The following is a 12,631-nucleotide window of genomic DNA, read 5'->3' on the forward strand; positions in this document are numbered from 1 at the left end:
GGCCGAGGACTGGATTATACTCCCTTTAGAGCTAATCAAAGCCACCCCTTAATCATTTGGGTGGGGTATTATTTGAGTGATCTCAGCTCCCTCCATCACCACTGGTGAAGCGTGCTGCCTTCACAACACTCCCAGCTGCCAAGTCAGCGAATGGCAGAGACCAGAAAATTGTTCTGGTCTCCCCTGAATGGCAAAGGACCAACCTCCTGCAAAATTTAAAAAAAATGTCATCCACACTTTAAACTTTATTTCAAGACTGTTCACTGAAACTGTAAATAACAGTGACCAGTGTGTGCTTGAGAGAGGGCAAACTCGTCCCTAATTACTATTATTATTTATATTACCATAGCACCAGTGGCCAGAACCCTATTGTGCTCGGCCCTGTACTAACAGAAAATGTTCCTGATGCTTCTGGCTTGATACATCAGATGAGCCCAGTGTTAATTGTTTCTTCATGTTTAGTAAATACAATAGCACAGAGCAGCACTGCTTCACTTAGGTAGGTAGGATAGCTGAAATATATTTGCAGAAATGATGAGTCAACCTGGAAACACAGACCAGGCTCCTGGAAGGACAACATTTCTGCTTCTATAAAGAATAATTCAGAGCTTGTGGATACAATTTTTTGTTTATATATTTATTATTTGTTCATTCTATTATGATGACACCTAAGAATACCAAACAGGATCTGGGCCTGTTGTGCTTAATGGCTGTATAAACACAGAGCAAAGAGCAGGTTTCAGCTTCATTACAATATCACATTCTAGTATCTGGGCACTTAAATCTGCATTAAGATGTGTAAATTGTGCATTTATGTGCCTAACTGCCACTTTAAGTGCCCTTATGCTGGAATAGGACTTTCTCGATCGGGCTTTTGATGCACGCATTTGCTCCAATACTTGAATAAAAATGCTACAATTGCAAGGAGCAGAACTTCCTCTTTATTTTTGTGTAACCTTAAAATACTATTGTAGAAATCATTTTCTGGTTGACAGGGCTGGTGCAAGCAGAGAAAAACAAACAGCCACTTTGCATCCTGCTCTTTAGGGAAATATGAATCTCATGCAAGATCTGTGACTCATAAAGCTGCCTTATCTGCTTCTTCAGCAGCTGGAACAGATGGGGAATAAGCTCATCTCTTGCTGCCTAGGACCCTCTCTTGCTTCGCAGTCCTGTAGATCATAAGGATGGCACTTACCATTCAGTTCAGTTACACCAACAGGAAGGTTTTCAGAATGTTCCAAAGACGAACGGTTACATTGCCCAGCTGCGAATCCAGATCTCTTTTGGCTTGTGAATGAAGATAGTAACAGTGTGATGTTGGCGTGTGGGGTCTCTCGGCACATGGCTGAGTGAGGCTAAGGCTGAATTAAGCGGCGCGCTGAGGGTCACCAACATAGGTTCTGTAGCTGGGAATGGATGGAACTAAGTTTGGAACCCACTAGCAGAGGTAGCAAGAGTCAGTGTATAGTAACTCCTCACTTAATGTTGTAGTTATGTTATATATATGTAGACACACGCACAGTATACGTTTTAAACAAACAATTTAATACCGGCACACAGCGATGATGGTTGTGAAGCTTGGTCGAGGTGGAGGAGTCAGAGGGGGGGATATTTCCCAGGGAAGGCCTTACTGCGAAATGATGAACAAGCACTTGGCTGAGCCCTCAAGGGTTAACTCATTGTTAATGTAGCCTCACGCTCTACAAGGCAGCAGGAATGGAGGGAGGGGAGGCAGCATGGCAGAGAGAGACCGAGACACACACCCTGTGTGTGAGAGAATTGCTTCTTTAAGTAAGCTTACCCAACTCTTAAATACACTGCCTTAATCAGCAAGCTGAGACAGCAGCTGCTGCCAGGAAGCTCCCTCCATCCTGAGCCCTGTCGTGTGTCCCCCCTGCTCTATGGAAGATGGAGTAAACAGGGTGCAGGAGCAGGGGGGAGGGGGACACCCTGACATTAGGCCACACACACACACAGCAAGCAGGAGGTTCTGGAGAGATGCTCCAAGGCAGAGGGCAGGAGCAGCACATGGCAGTGGTGGGAGGGACAGCTGAACTGCCGGCAATTGTAGCCTGCTGGGCGCCTGCTGCATAGGGAGCTTAGGGAAGCAGGCAGCTGATACGGGGGCTGCCGGTCCACCCTGGTTCCAAGCCCCCACAGCTCGCTGCAACGGGCTGCTCTTCCTGCAAGCAGTGGACAAAGCAGGCAGCTGCCAAACGACATTATAAGGGAGCACTGTACAACTTTAAACGACATTGTTCCCTAATTGATCAGCAATGTAACAACGTTAACCAGGACAACTTTAAGTGAGGAGTTACTGTAGAGCTTCAGCCTTTGATTCCTGAGCCAATCTAAATGGGCAGAGTGGGCACAATGCCCATCACAGAGGCACTCTCCACAGTGCCAGGCAGCATGAGGAATATTGACCACCGCTTTGGAAGCTGCTGAATTCCCCTGCTTCCCTTCATGCAGTGGGAAGAAGGAAACTATTGGGTCCCTCAGCCTATTGCGAGGCAAGAATTAAATCCCTGCTCTCCAACAGCTAGGGAAGGCGAAGGGAGGTGGAACCCTTGTTCCCAGGAGCTGGGGGTGGAAAGGGAGTAGAGATGTGATGACAATCTTATGAAACTACATCTGTACAAAATAGCAAGACTATTGACAAACACTAAATCAATTGAAAACTGGCTAACAGATAGGTCTGAACATGTAACTGTAAATGAAGAATTATCATCTATCAGGTCTGTTTCCAGTGGTGTCCCACAGGGATCGGTTCTTGGCCCTACACTATTTAACATCTTTATCGATAACCTGCAAGAAAACATAAAATCATCACTGATAAAGTTTGCAGATGACACTAAAATTGAAGCAGTGGTAAATAATGAAGAGGATAGGTCAATGTTTCAGCGTGACCTAGATGCTTGGTAAACGGGGTGCAAGCAAACAATATGTCAGGGGTCTCAAACTGGGGGTCAGGGTCCCTCAGGGGGTCGTGAGGTTATTACGTGGGGGGGTCACGAGCTGTCAGCCTCCACCCCAAACCCCGCTTTTCCTCCAGCATTTATAATGGTGTTAAATATATAAAAAGTGTTTTTAATTTATAAGTAGGGGTCACACTCAGAGGCTTTCTATGTGAAAGGGGTCACCAGTACAAAAGTTTGAGAACCACTGCAATATGTGTTTTAATGTGGCGAAGTGTAAATGTATACATCTGGGAACAAAGAATAGATTGGAGACCATACTAACGGGATGTGGGACTCTGTCCTGGGAAGCAGTGCCTCTAAAAAGATTTGAGGGTCACAGTGGATAAATTGGCTGAAAATGAGCTCCCAGTGTGACGGTGTGGCCAAAAGAGCTAATGCAATCCTGGGATGTATAAACAGGGGACTCTTGAGTAGGAGTAGAGATGTTACTTTACCTCTGTATGACTGCTGCTGGAATCCTGTGGCCGGTTCTGGTGCCCAAATTGAAGAAGGATGTTGATAAATTGGAAAGGGCTCAGAGGAGAGCCAAGAGAATGGGAAATATGCATTATCATGATTGACTCCAAGAGCTTGTATGCAGTGTTGTTGTAGCAGTGTCAGTCCCAAGATATGAGAGACAAGGTGAGTGAGGTAATATCTTTAATTGGACACTTCTGTTGCTCAGAGAGACAAGCTTTCGAGTTACACAGAGCTCTTCTTCAGGTCTGTGTAAGCTTGAAAGCTTGTCTCTCTCACCAATAGAAGTTGGCCCAATAAAAGACATTACCTCACCCACCTTGTCTCTCAAAGAGTTCTATTTAGCTTAACAAAGAGAAGGTTAAGGGGTGACTTGATCACAGTCTGTAAGTAACTGCATGGGGAACAAATATTTAATAATGGGCTGTTCAATCTAGCGGGGAAAGGCATAACACAATCCAGTGGCTGGAGGTTGAAGCTAGACAAATTCAGACTGGAAATAAGGCATAAATAGTGAGAATAATTAACCATTTGAACAATTTACCAAGGGTCGTGGTGGATTCTCCATCACGGGACATTTTTAAATCAACAGTGGATGTTTTTCTAAGAGAGTTGCTCTAAGAATTATTCTGGGGCAGGTCTCTGGCCTGTGTTAGACGGGAGGTCAGACTAGATGATCCCAGTGGTCCCTTATGGCCTTAGACTCTACAAACGTATGAACTGTTCTCTCACAATTATTCGCCAGCATGACACACCCATTGCAGCCCCATCACAAGATGTGTTTATTTTGTGGTTGTCTGAAATGTCAGTCTTTGGGAAGGTGGCCCATAGCAATTAAAAGCTGAGTACAGCTGTATTGAGTAACAGGAGAGTAAATCTTAACCTGGGAGAGTGTGATGTTCCTTCCTGTATGCCTTGTCCCTGCCAGTGATAAGGAAAGAGAGTGAGCATGAAAATATGGGTCCCCCACGGTGTAGAACAGAGCTCTCCCACTGGCCTGATTGCTGACAGAATCTCATTAAGCGGAGCGCCATACACAGTAAGCTCTTCTAAATTACTGACCAGGCTTCAGTGGTTTAGGTTAGGTTAAGTACAAACGTGCAAAGTGTTCAGCCCAAGAGATAACACTGCACGATGCACTGTGCCTCTCTTCCTCAGACAACAGATCTGCTGACGCAAGCAATGACAGAACTGTCCCAGACCCTGACGACAGACTATCGAACGCCACAGGGAGATTATCAGCGAATCCAGTACATCCCTGTGTCACAATCCACAGCTGGCCTGCAGCAGCCCCAGCACATACAGCTGCAGGTTGTGCAAGTGGCCCAGGTAGGTAATCTACTGAGGATATATCTTAGATCTCTCCTCAAGCCTAAGTGACACCATGGTTTTGAAGACTTTAAACAAAATGTTATGATGGTGAAGGTTTTGGGGAGGTCTCACCTGGAGACTGAAGCTCAAGCTAAATTTCCGGTGCTGCTCCAGGGGCTGCCCCTCGGGAATTGACAAAGTGAGTCAGAGGGTGACTCACTTCTGCACTTGGGAGGAGCAGTTTGAACTTCTTTTTTCTCCCGGAGACCTGGAGCCAAAATCTGAAAGCTTGACAAGTGTTTGCTTTCTCCATGTATTAACTCTTAGGGTGTTCGTCCTCTGTGATATTCAGTAACCCCTTTAAAAATAAATAGAGAGGGTAACTGGATTAATGGAGCTGGGGAAATGGACTTCAGGCAGCTTTGCACAACCAGATCAGCTCCTTTATATCCTTCAGTCTCTGATTGCTTGGGTGGATCTGAAAGTGTCAGACAGCTTATATTTGAGCCTGAAATGGGGAGCTGTTTCCTGTCCTTTTGTTGCTCATTTTTAGCAATACTGCACCCCTTGTTAACGGTGGCCTAAATACTGGCACCGTTTGACATGAATTTATGAAGTTTTAATGATTTAGCTGCTGAGATTCTGGTACCTGCAGCTTTGCATTGATTTTAACAAGGTGTGATGTCTCTAATTAAATTACTATAATTAAGTAGAAGTTGGTGCCTCTAAGGGTCTTTAATAGGTAAGACACTGGAAATTTCACTTTTCTTTCCCCTAACATAGATCTGTATCTGGACCATCCTTCCTCTCTGTAAATGTATGGATATGCAGTTCTGGAATGTATGAACACATACATTTACAGAGAGGAAGGATGGTCCAGTAGTTGGTCCAGAGAGGAAGGATGGTCCAGTAGGCACTAGTCTAGGACTTGGGAGTTCAAGTCCCTGATCTGCCACGGATTCCTGTGTAATTTTGGGCAGATCACTTACTCCTGGTCTACACTACAGAGCTAGGTCGACGTAAGGCAGCTTATGTCGACCTAACTCTGTAAGCATCTACACTAAAACGTAGCTCCCACCAACGTAACTCGCCCACTACGCCGACTGGATGGATAACTCCACCTCCATGAGAGGTTTAGCACTTAGGGTGATGTAGTTAGATCGACACAGTGTCAGTGTAGACACTGCATTGCTTACACTGTCTGGCGCTGCCTGTCAGAAGCCGTCCCACAATGCCCACACTGCCAGCTAAATCTGTGCAAGTGCTCCTGGTGAGGACGTGCACCGCCAGCGTAAGGAGCGTAGCATAGACATGCAAAAGCGATTGAATTACTGTGGTGGCTGTACGTCGACCTAACTTAGGTCGACTTAATTTTGAAATGTTGACTTGCCCTTAGTCTCTCTGTGCCTGGGATCCCCATCTGTACAGTGTACTTCTCTACCTCACAGGGGTGTTATGAGAATAAATACATTAAAGATCGTGAGGCACTCAGATGCTATGGTAATTGGCACCATATAAATGGATAGATTTAATAATTAGAGAACTGTCTCTTTGCGCCACTAAATTTATCATTTACCTTCCATTATGACTCAATTTTTTAGCCCTGTTTACAAGTTAGCAACAACCCTGTTGTAATGCAGGCTACTGATCAGTCCAAGTGTTGCTTATTGTTTAATATTTGTATTATGACAGTGCCCAGAGGTCCCCATTAGGATCATGGCCCCATTGCTCTGGGTACTATGCAAACAGAAAGGTGGACACAGTCCCTGCCCCAGAGAGTTTACAGTCCACAACTCTGCTTTGATTTTCCCAGGCTACCTCACCTCACCAGTCCCAGCATTCCACGGTGGACGTTGGACAGCTGCATGATCCCCAGACGTACACCCAGCACGCCATCCAGGTGCAGCATATCCAGGTCACAGAGCCAGCCCCAGCAACGCAGTCGTCATCACAGGTATCCCACGCTCTCCATGCAAAGAGCATTCTCCGTGCCAGGATGCTCAAGCTGGAGTTTTATACAGCCCTGTGCAGCTGATGCTCTGTCCGCAGGACTCCCCTTGAAATCCTTAAGAGTACTGCACAAGAGTACCGTTGCAGCATTAGGACCTTGATATTATTTAATAGTTCCCAGATATTCCCATTTATCGCAGCATATGGAAGGTAGGGGTGTAAAGACACTTAGGTGGACATATTTATGACTCCATATGGTTAAAGGGATGAAAGAAGTTCACAGATCTACGAATACTGGCCATCCTCAAGGGAGCTCATGGGAAGATGTGCATTTTAGAGAGACGTTATGGACTCGGCATGAGGCTAGCAAATCCTGAGTTCTAATCCTGGTCTGCCATTAACCAGTTCTCTGTGCCTCAGTTTCCCCATCCGTATAATAGGGCTAATGATACTTAGAGTGCATATTTGAAAATATAAAGTGCCCACGTACAATGGTGGTGGGTATTTTAGAAATGCAGAGATAGCTTATGAGAGATATGGATAATGATTTATTAATTTATTTAGATTGTTTAAATGGGCAGTTTCTTTTTAAAAATGCAAGTCTCTTCATGTATGTACAAGATTAACATAGTATTTAAACAAAAGCATTTACATGCTGGTTTGGTGCCAATAAAGGATTCTCAGGAGTCTCCCAGACATCTGTCCTAAAACCCTATTTGACTTCATCCCTCCCTCAGAAAAGCTTGAGGTAAAATATAGGCCTTGCAGTCATCAAATCAGGCTGTGGCAGACACAGGAGTGAGGTAAACTCCAAGGCCCTTCACTGAAAATGCTCTCTCAGCAGCCCTCTCTTATGTAAGCCAGGGGATCATGTAGAGAGGCAGCCTTGAAGGTAGGTACAGCCCCCACATTACTCTCTGGCTACTTGTTTTAAAGCAGTGATGACTAATGGCAGAGGTATTCCCAGGCAGTTAATTCCCAGGCTCTGAGACCAATAATGAATTATTTCTGTTACACACTGAAACTATCTGAAGAAGAATTAAAGCCCTTTTCCTAAGCATCAGAAAGTTCAAAATTCAACTCTTGTTGCCCCAGAGAGTGTTCAGTTTGTAGTACTGGTCTTTTCTGAGCAGTTAAAAGACTTGTATTGTTTCTGGTTCTGATCCCGGCTCCCTGCCCCAGACTTGCTGCGTGACGTTGGGCAAATCACATCTCTGCCTCCATTTACCTATCTCGGAACTGGGTCTAATAGTAGTGACTGAGCACACAAAGAGGTTGTGAGGCTCTTTGGGTGGAAGGTGCTATAGAAGGTCAAAGCACTGTTGTTATTACAGTATCAGAGGGGTCGCCGTGTTAGTCTGGATCTGTAAAAGCGGCAAAGAGTCCTGTGGCACCTTAAAGACTAACAGATGTATTGGAGCATGAGCTTTCGTGGGTGACTCTTTGCCTATTATTATTACAGTGACCAGTGGTAGAGCAGGACTTAATTGTAAACATGCAACGAAGTTTATAGTTGTCCACAGAACAGGTGCAGCATGGGTGGCAGCAGCGGAAGATATTCCCATACTGTTCTGCCACCCTTGCCCTGGTACGAAAGAGACCTGAGGATGAGAAAGGAGTTCATGCTCCACGCGCATTCATTCAGAGTTCGGCCTCTTCTGAGACTGCCGGTTGTGGGAGTGGTTGTGATACGGACATTTTTTCAACTAGGAATGACTCAGGGAACCCACTGATTCCTGTGCCAAAAGACAGCTGCAAATGTACAATAACTATTGATCGCTGCCGACCTGGGCTGAGGCTTGCACTGTCAACTAAAGGATTAGTCCGATAGTATCCTAATACTAAGAGGAACGTACCTCCAGCAGTACAAATGCGTGTGAGCCTTACCGTGCTGGCAGATAAATAATTATGTCTGTTTTCATGGTGTTCTAGGTGGGAGCTCAGGCATTGAGTCCCTCATCACAACAGTCTCAGCAGGAACTCAGCCCCTCTCAAATGCAAACAACCACATCAGCACCAAGCCAAACTCTCCAGCAACAGCAAGGATCCTCGGTCCAGCACACGTATCTACCCAGCACATGGAACTCGTTTCGTAGCTACCGTAAGTATCAGAAATGCGAGGAGGTCAGCAATCACACTAACTCCTTTTGGGACTGGATTCAAGTCTTTTAGGCCCTTTTCCTCCATTTCCCCAGATGTAAAATGGGAAATGTAATACTTCCCTACTTCACAGAGGATTGGGAGGATTCATTAGTTAATGTTCATTAAGCTCTTTGAAGAGGAACAGGGCTATATAAATACAAACTATTATTATTGGACTTTCCCCTTTCCAGGCTGGAGTCACACCCTGGTGTTTTAAGTGGTCTGTTTTAGCAGGCTGGCTTCTCTTTTCCAAGGGGAGTGCATTTGGCACGAATAAGTCTGACTTGGAGAATGGATTGTTTAAATTCAGAGGAAAGCCTGAACGCATTTCGAAAAGGCTCATTTAGGAGAGGGTGACACAAAATGGACTTTTCACACCTGATGTCAAGTACCTTCCTGTGCAACTCTGTCCAGCAACCCTCTATGAATCCTGGAGCAACACATCCTTGAGGAATACTTCCATTTATGGCAACGATGGGATATGATGGCTATGATCTAAAGGCCAGATCCTGAGATGATGTCAGTTGGTGTAGCTCCACTGAAGTCAATAGGGCTATGCAGATTTTCACCACCTGAGGATCCGGCCCTAAGTGTCTGATTCTTTTTTCCATGGGAGCTCAAATTTTGCCCAGATGAAGGCTGTGTTGACAACTCACCAGAAGGCCAACACTTAAATTGCATGATCCAGCATCAGTTGCTGCCTAATCTTGCAGCCCTTGGAGACTGGGTGCCAGCATGAAACTTCCATCTTGATTTAAGCAGCCGCACTGCACTTCATGCTGAAACCTATACTCTTGGCCAGTCAGCGTTACCTCTGCGTTAAAATGGGGATAGTTTCAGGCCCTATTGTAGCACTCCCAGGCTTTATTTGACCCTCAGGCCACCCTTATTATTGTCTTCCATACTAACCTCTGAGAGTGTTTTAACTATAATTCTTCATCCTCTTTTCTAGCATCTGAAATTCAGATGATGGCCATCCCACAGGGTCAGTATGTGATCGCAGAGACCTCTGTAGGCACTCCTGTCACCACAGTGAACACAGGGCAAGTAAAAGCAGTCACCCAGGTAAGCAGAAGGATGGCAGTCTTTGTTCTGGGAGGATGAATTAGACATAAAGCGCTCGGTCTGAACATATTAAAGAAACACCAAAAGAAATGTCAGGGGGGCCCAAAGTAGGAAACATGGTGGTGTCATACCAAGGGTACATGTAAAGGTGTTTTCTGAAGTTAGGAGCTAATGTGCCTTACAACTGATAAAAACTGAATGTGTGTGTGTGTGTGTGTGTGTGTAAGTGACAGAGAGAGAGAATTGTATGATCTAAAAGGTCACAACTGAATGTGTGTGTGTGTGTAAGTGACAGAGAGAGAGAATTGTATGATCTAAAAGGTCACAACTGAATGTGTGTGTGTGTGTGTAAGTGACAGAGAGAGAGAATTGTATGATCTAAAAGGTCACAGGCCTTCTGCAACACTTGTACCAAGTACCATATTGGGGCAGTGTCCGTAGCTACGCTTGCAACCCTTAGTTACGTTACATGCTGGGACTCAGGAGGCCCAAAGCTGAGCAGCAGTGTGGCATTGTGGCATTGTTCTTTAGGCTCCAGGAGACAAGAAATAATCTATTTGGTGGGAAAGTGTCAGTCATCTACTTCAAGGGAAAACATAGTTAATTATTTATGTCGTACCACAATCCCTATGAGGTGGGGTAGCAAGGTGATCTGCCCCTTTAAGGGGCTGCAGAGCTCGGGAGCAGCAAGCCCTGGCCTAAGGAGACGCCCAGCAGGTAGGAACTGGGAATCAAAGCCAATCATTAGCTGCTGCTTAGTTGGATATGCTGATCACCCTGCTACACACAAGTGAAAATGAAGAACCCTGTACCAATGCATTTACAGTCTGATGCCACCATGTGGCAGACATTTACTCGTATGAGTGGCTTTACATGAGCAAATAGTTTCATTTAGCTCATCAAACTGAGTCCAGGACTATTCCCTTGCATAAATGATTGCAGGATCAGGGCCCAAATTAGTAGTATTGATTAGTTATAATACTTCAGATAGGTAAATATTTATTAAAGCTGGCTACAGATAGAAATTAATTTTCAAAACAGTTTTAGAAACTTTTAAACTCTTTGCACAACTGAATGGTATGAATAGACTCAGTGAAAGCTGCCATGATACTCATATTGTCTAGCAGGAGATCCAACATACTGATATAGAATACAGAAAATACAGCTCCCACTGGAATGTATGGCAAAATAGGAGACTTTCAGAGTTATTGTAAAGTGAGTTAGTTATTTTAATTTTTTGCATGGGTGGGTTAATTATACAGTTGGTTTTAGCCAATGTTAAATTAACCCCTTTTTTTATAGTAGTTAAATGAGCCGTACAACTCTGAAAGTATCCTGTTTGTGGTTTTTTTCTGTCAATGTTTAAATACAATACAGTTTAGTTTTATAATCGCTCATTCATATATCCCCCAGTGCTGAGACAGAAAAGTTGTAATAAGAAGGTGTGAGAGAAAGATGGCAATTCAGCAGGTCTGAAACACAACTGTGACTTGTGCTTCTACTCTCTGTGCAGACCCATTATGTGATATCTGAAGGACAACCCGATCTGGATGTAAAACAGAACTCTTCACTCTCCAGTGGGGTGCAGGTGGGTGTGTCTCAGCCATCAGCGCACTGTGACCCCTTAGAATCACAACCAACCAATCAACAGCAAACTACGCAGTACATCATCACTACAACCACCGACGGGAATGGGGGCAGTGAAGTGCACATCACTAAACCAAGAACATTCTCCGCAGAGCACGAATGAAGAAACCCCATTGTGTCACCTGACTTTAAGGACAATCTCTCCCCCAAAACATCTGGGTGTCCTGGAGCTCATTATGTTTTAAAGTATTCATTCACATAACTTCAGCTAGAATCTTGGCGCTCTTATTGATGCTTTATAAGGGGGTTTAAGTCACAGCAACAACTAAAAAATACCCTCAAAACCCTTTGGGAATGGTGCCATCTTATGCAAATCTTTAAGGAAAAGGAAAAAGTGAGAAGCGGAAACTGCTTGCCCAGAACTTTGCTTTTTGGCATGTCTGATGACCCTTATTTTCCCTTTGTGGAAGTATCACAGTATACAACATTTATTATAAAGATGGGAGAAAATACTTGCCAAACAATTTGCTAACGGCAGATTATGCCCCATGTACATTTCTACCATCTACAGGTAAACAAAAAGACATCATATAAACTGCCTGTGGTATTCGCTGTATGTCAGAACTGCTCCCTGTGTCTTTATTTTTAAATGGCCAAGGAAGAAGGGAACATACCAGCTAGATACAGAGCAGACCGCCTGGAAAGAAGCAGCAAATCGGTGACTCCTTGTGTGTGCGTGAGTGTGAGAGAGACAGATGTAACAATGAAGCTGTGAAACTGTGCACAAGCAGTCAATTAAATTATTATTTTAGCAACCTTTTAGAACTGTTTACATGTTCTCTGCGCTGCCCTGCCAAGAAGTTCTGGGGAGAATGAAAGATGCAGTCTTGAAACCTCAATGTTTGGAATTGAAATCCTAATAGCACATGACGGTAACACTGAGCCTATACTGTGTTTCCCCTGCACTCATAGGGAACTCTTCTTTTCCCTTGTAAACCAATAAAAGGCTCAGTAATGCTTAAACCTGAATAGTAGCTTTGTGCTGTGACCCCTAATGAGAATGGGGGGAGAGAGTTTAAAGAAATTGATTTTTTTACAAAAAAACCTTTTCTTTGGTAGTTTTAAAGTAAAAAGGC

At 44.4% G+C, this 12,631-nt stretch overlaps 1 protein-coding gene across 10 annotated transcripts in view; it reads left to right on the forward strand.

Annotated features, from left to right (window-relative positions):
- The window catches only part of PRDM10 (PR/SET domain 10), a 71,948-nt gene extending 59,638 nt beyond the window's left edge, over positions 1–12,310 (forward strand). For all 10 annotated transcript variants that reach the window (XM_073320984.2, XM_073320989.2, XM_073320982.2 and 7 more), the window contains 5 exons: positions 4,599–4,769; positions 6,565–6,705; positions 8,634–8,802; positions 9,796–9,908; positions 11,422–12,310. In XM_073320984.2, the coding sequence (XP_073177085.1) occupies positions 4,599–4,769; positions 6,565–6,705; positions 8,634–8,802; positions 9,796–9,908; positions 11,422–11,658 (831 nt within the window). In that variant the 3' untranslated portion in view covers positions 11,659–12,310. The remainder of the gene's footprint in view (positions 1–4,598; positions 4,770–6,564; positions 6,706–8,633; positions 8,803–9,795; positions 9,909–11,421) is intronic.
- Positions 12,311–12,631: the final 321 nt, after the last annotated feature.

Source organism: Lepidochelys kempii, chromosome 22, assembly GCF_965140285.1.
Source record: "Lepidochelys kempii isolate rLepKem1 chromosome 22, rLepKem1.hap1, whole genome shotgun sequence".
Lineage (NCBI taxonomy): Eukaryota > Metazoa > Chordata > Testudines > Cheloniidae > Lepidochelys > Lepidochelys kempii.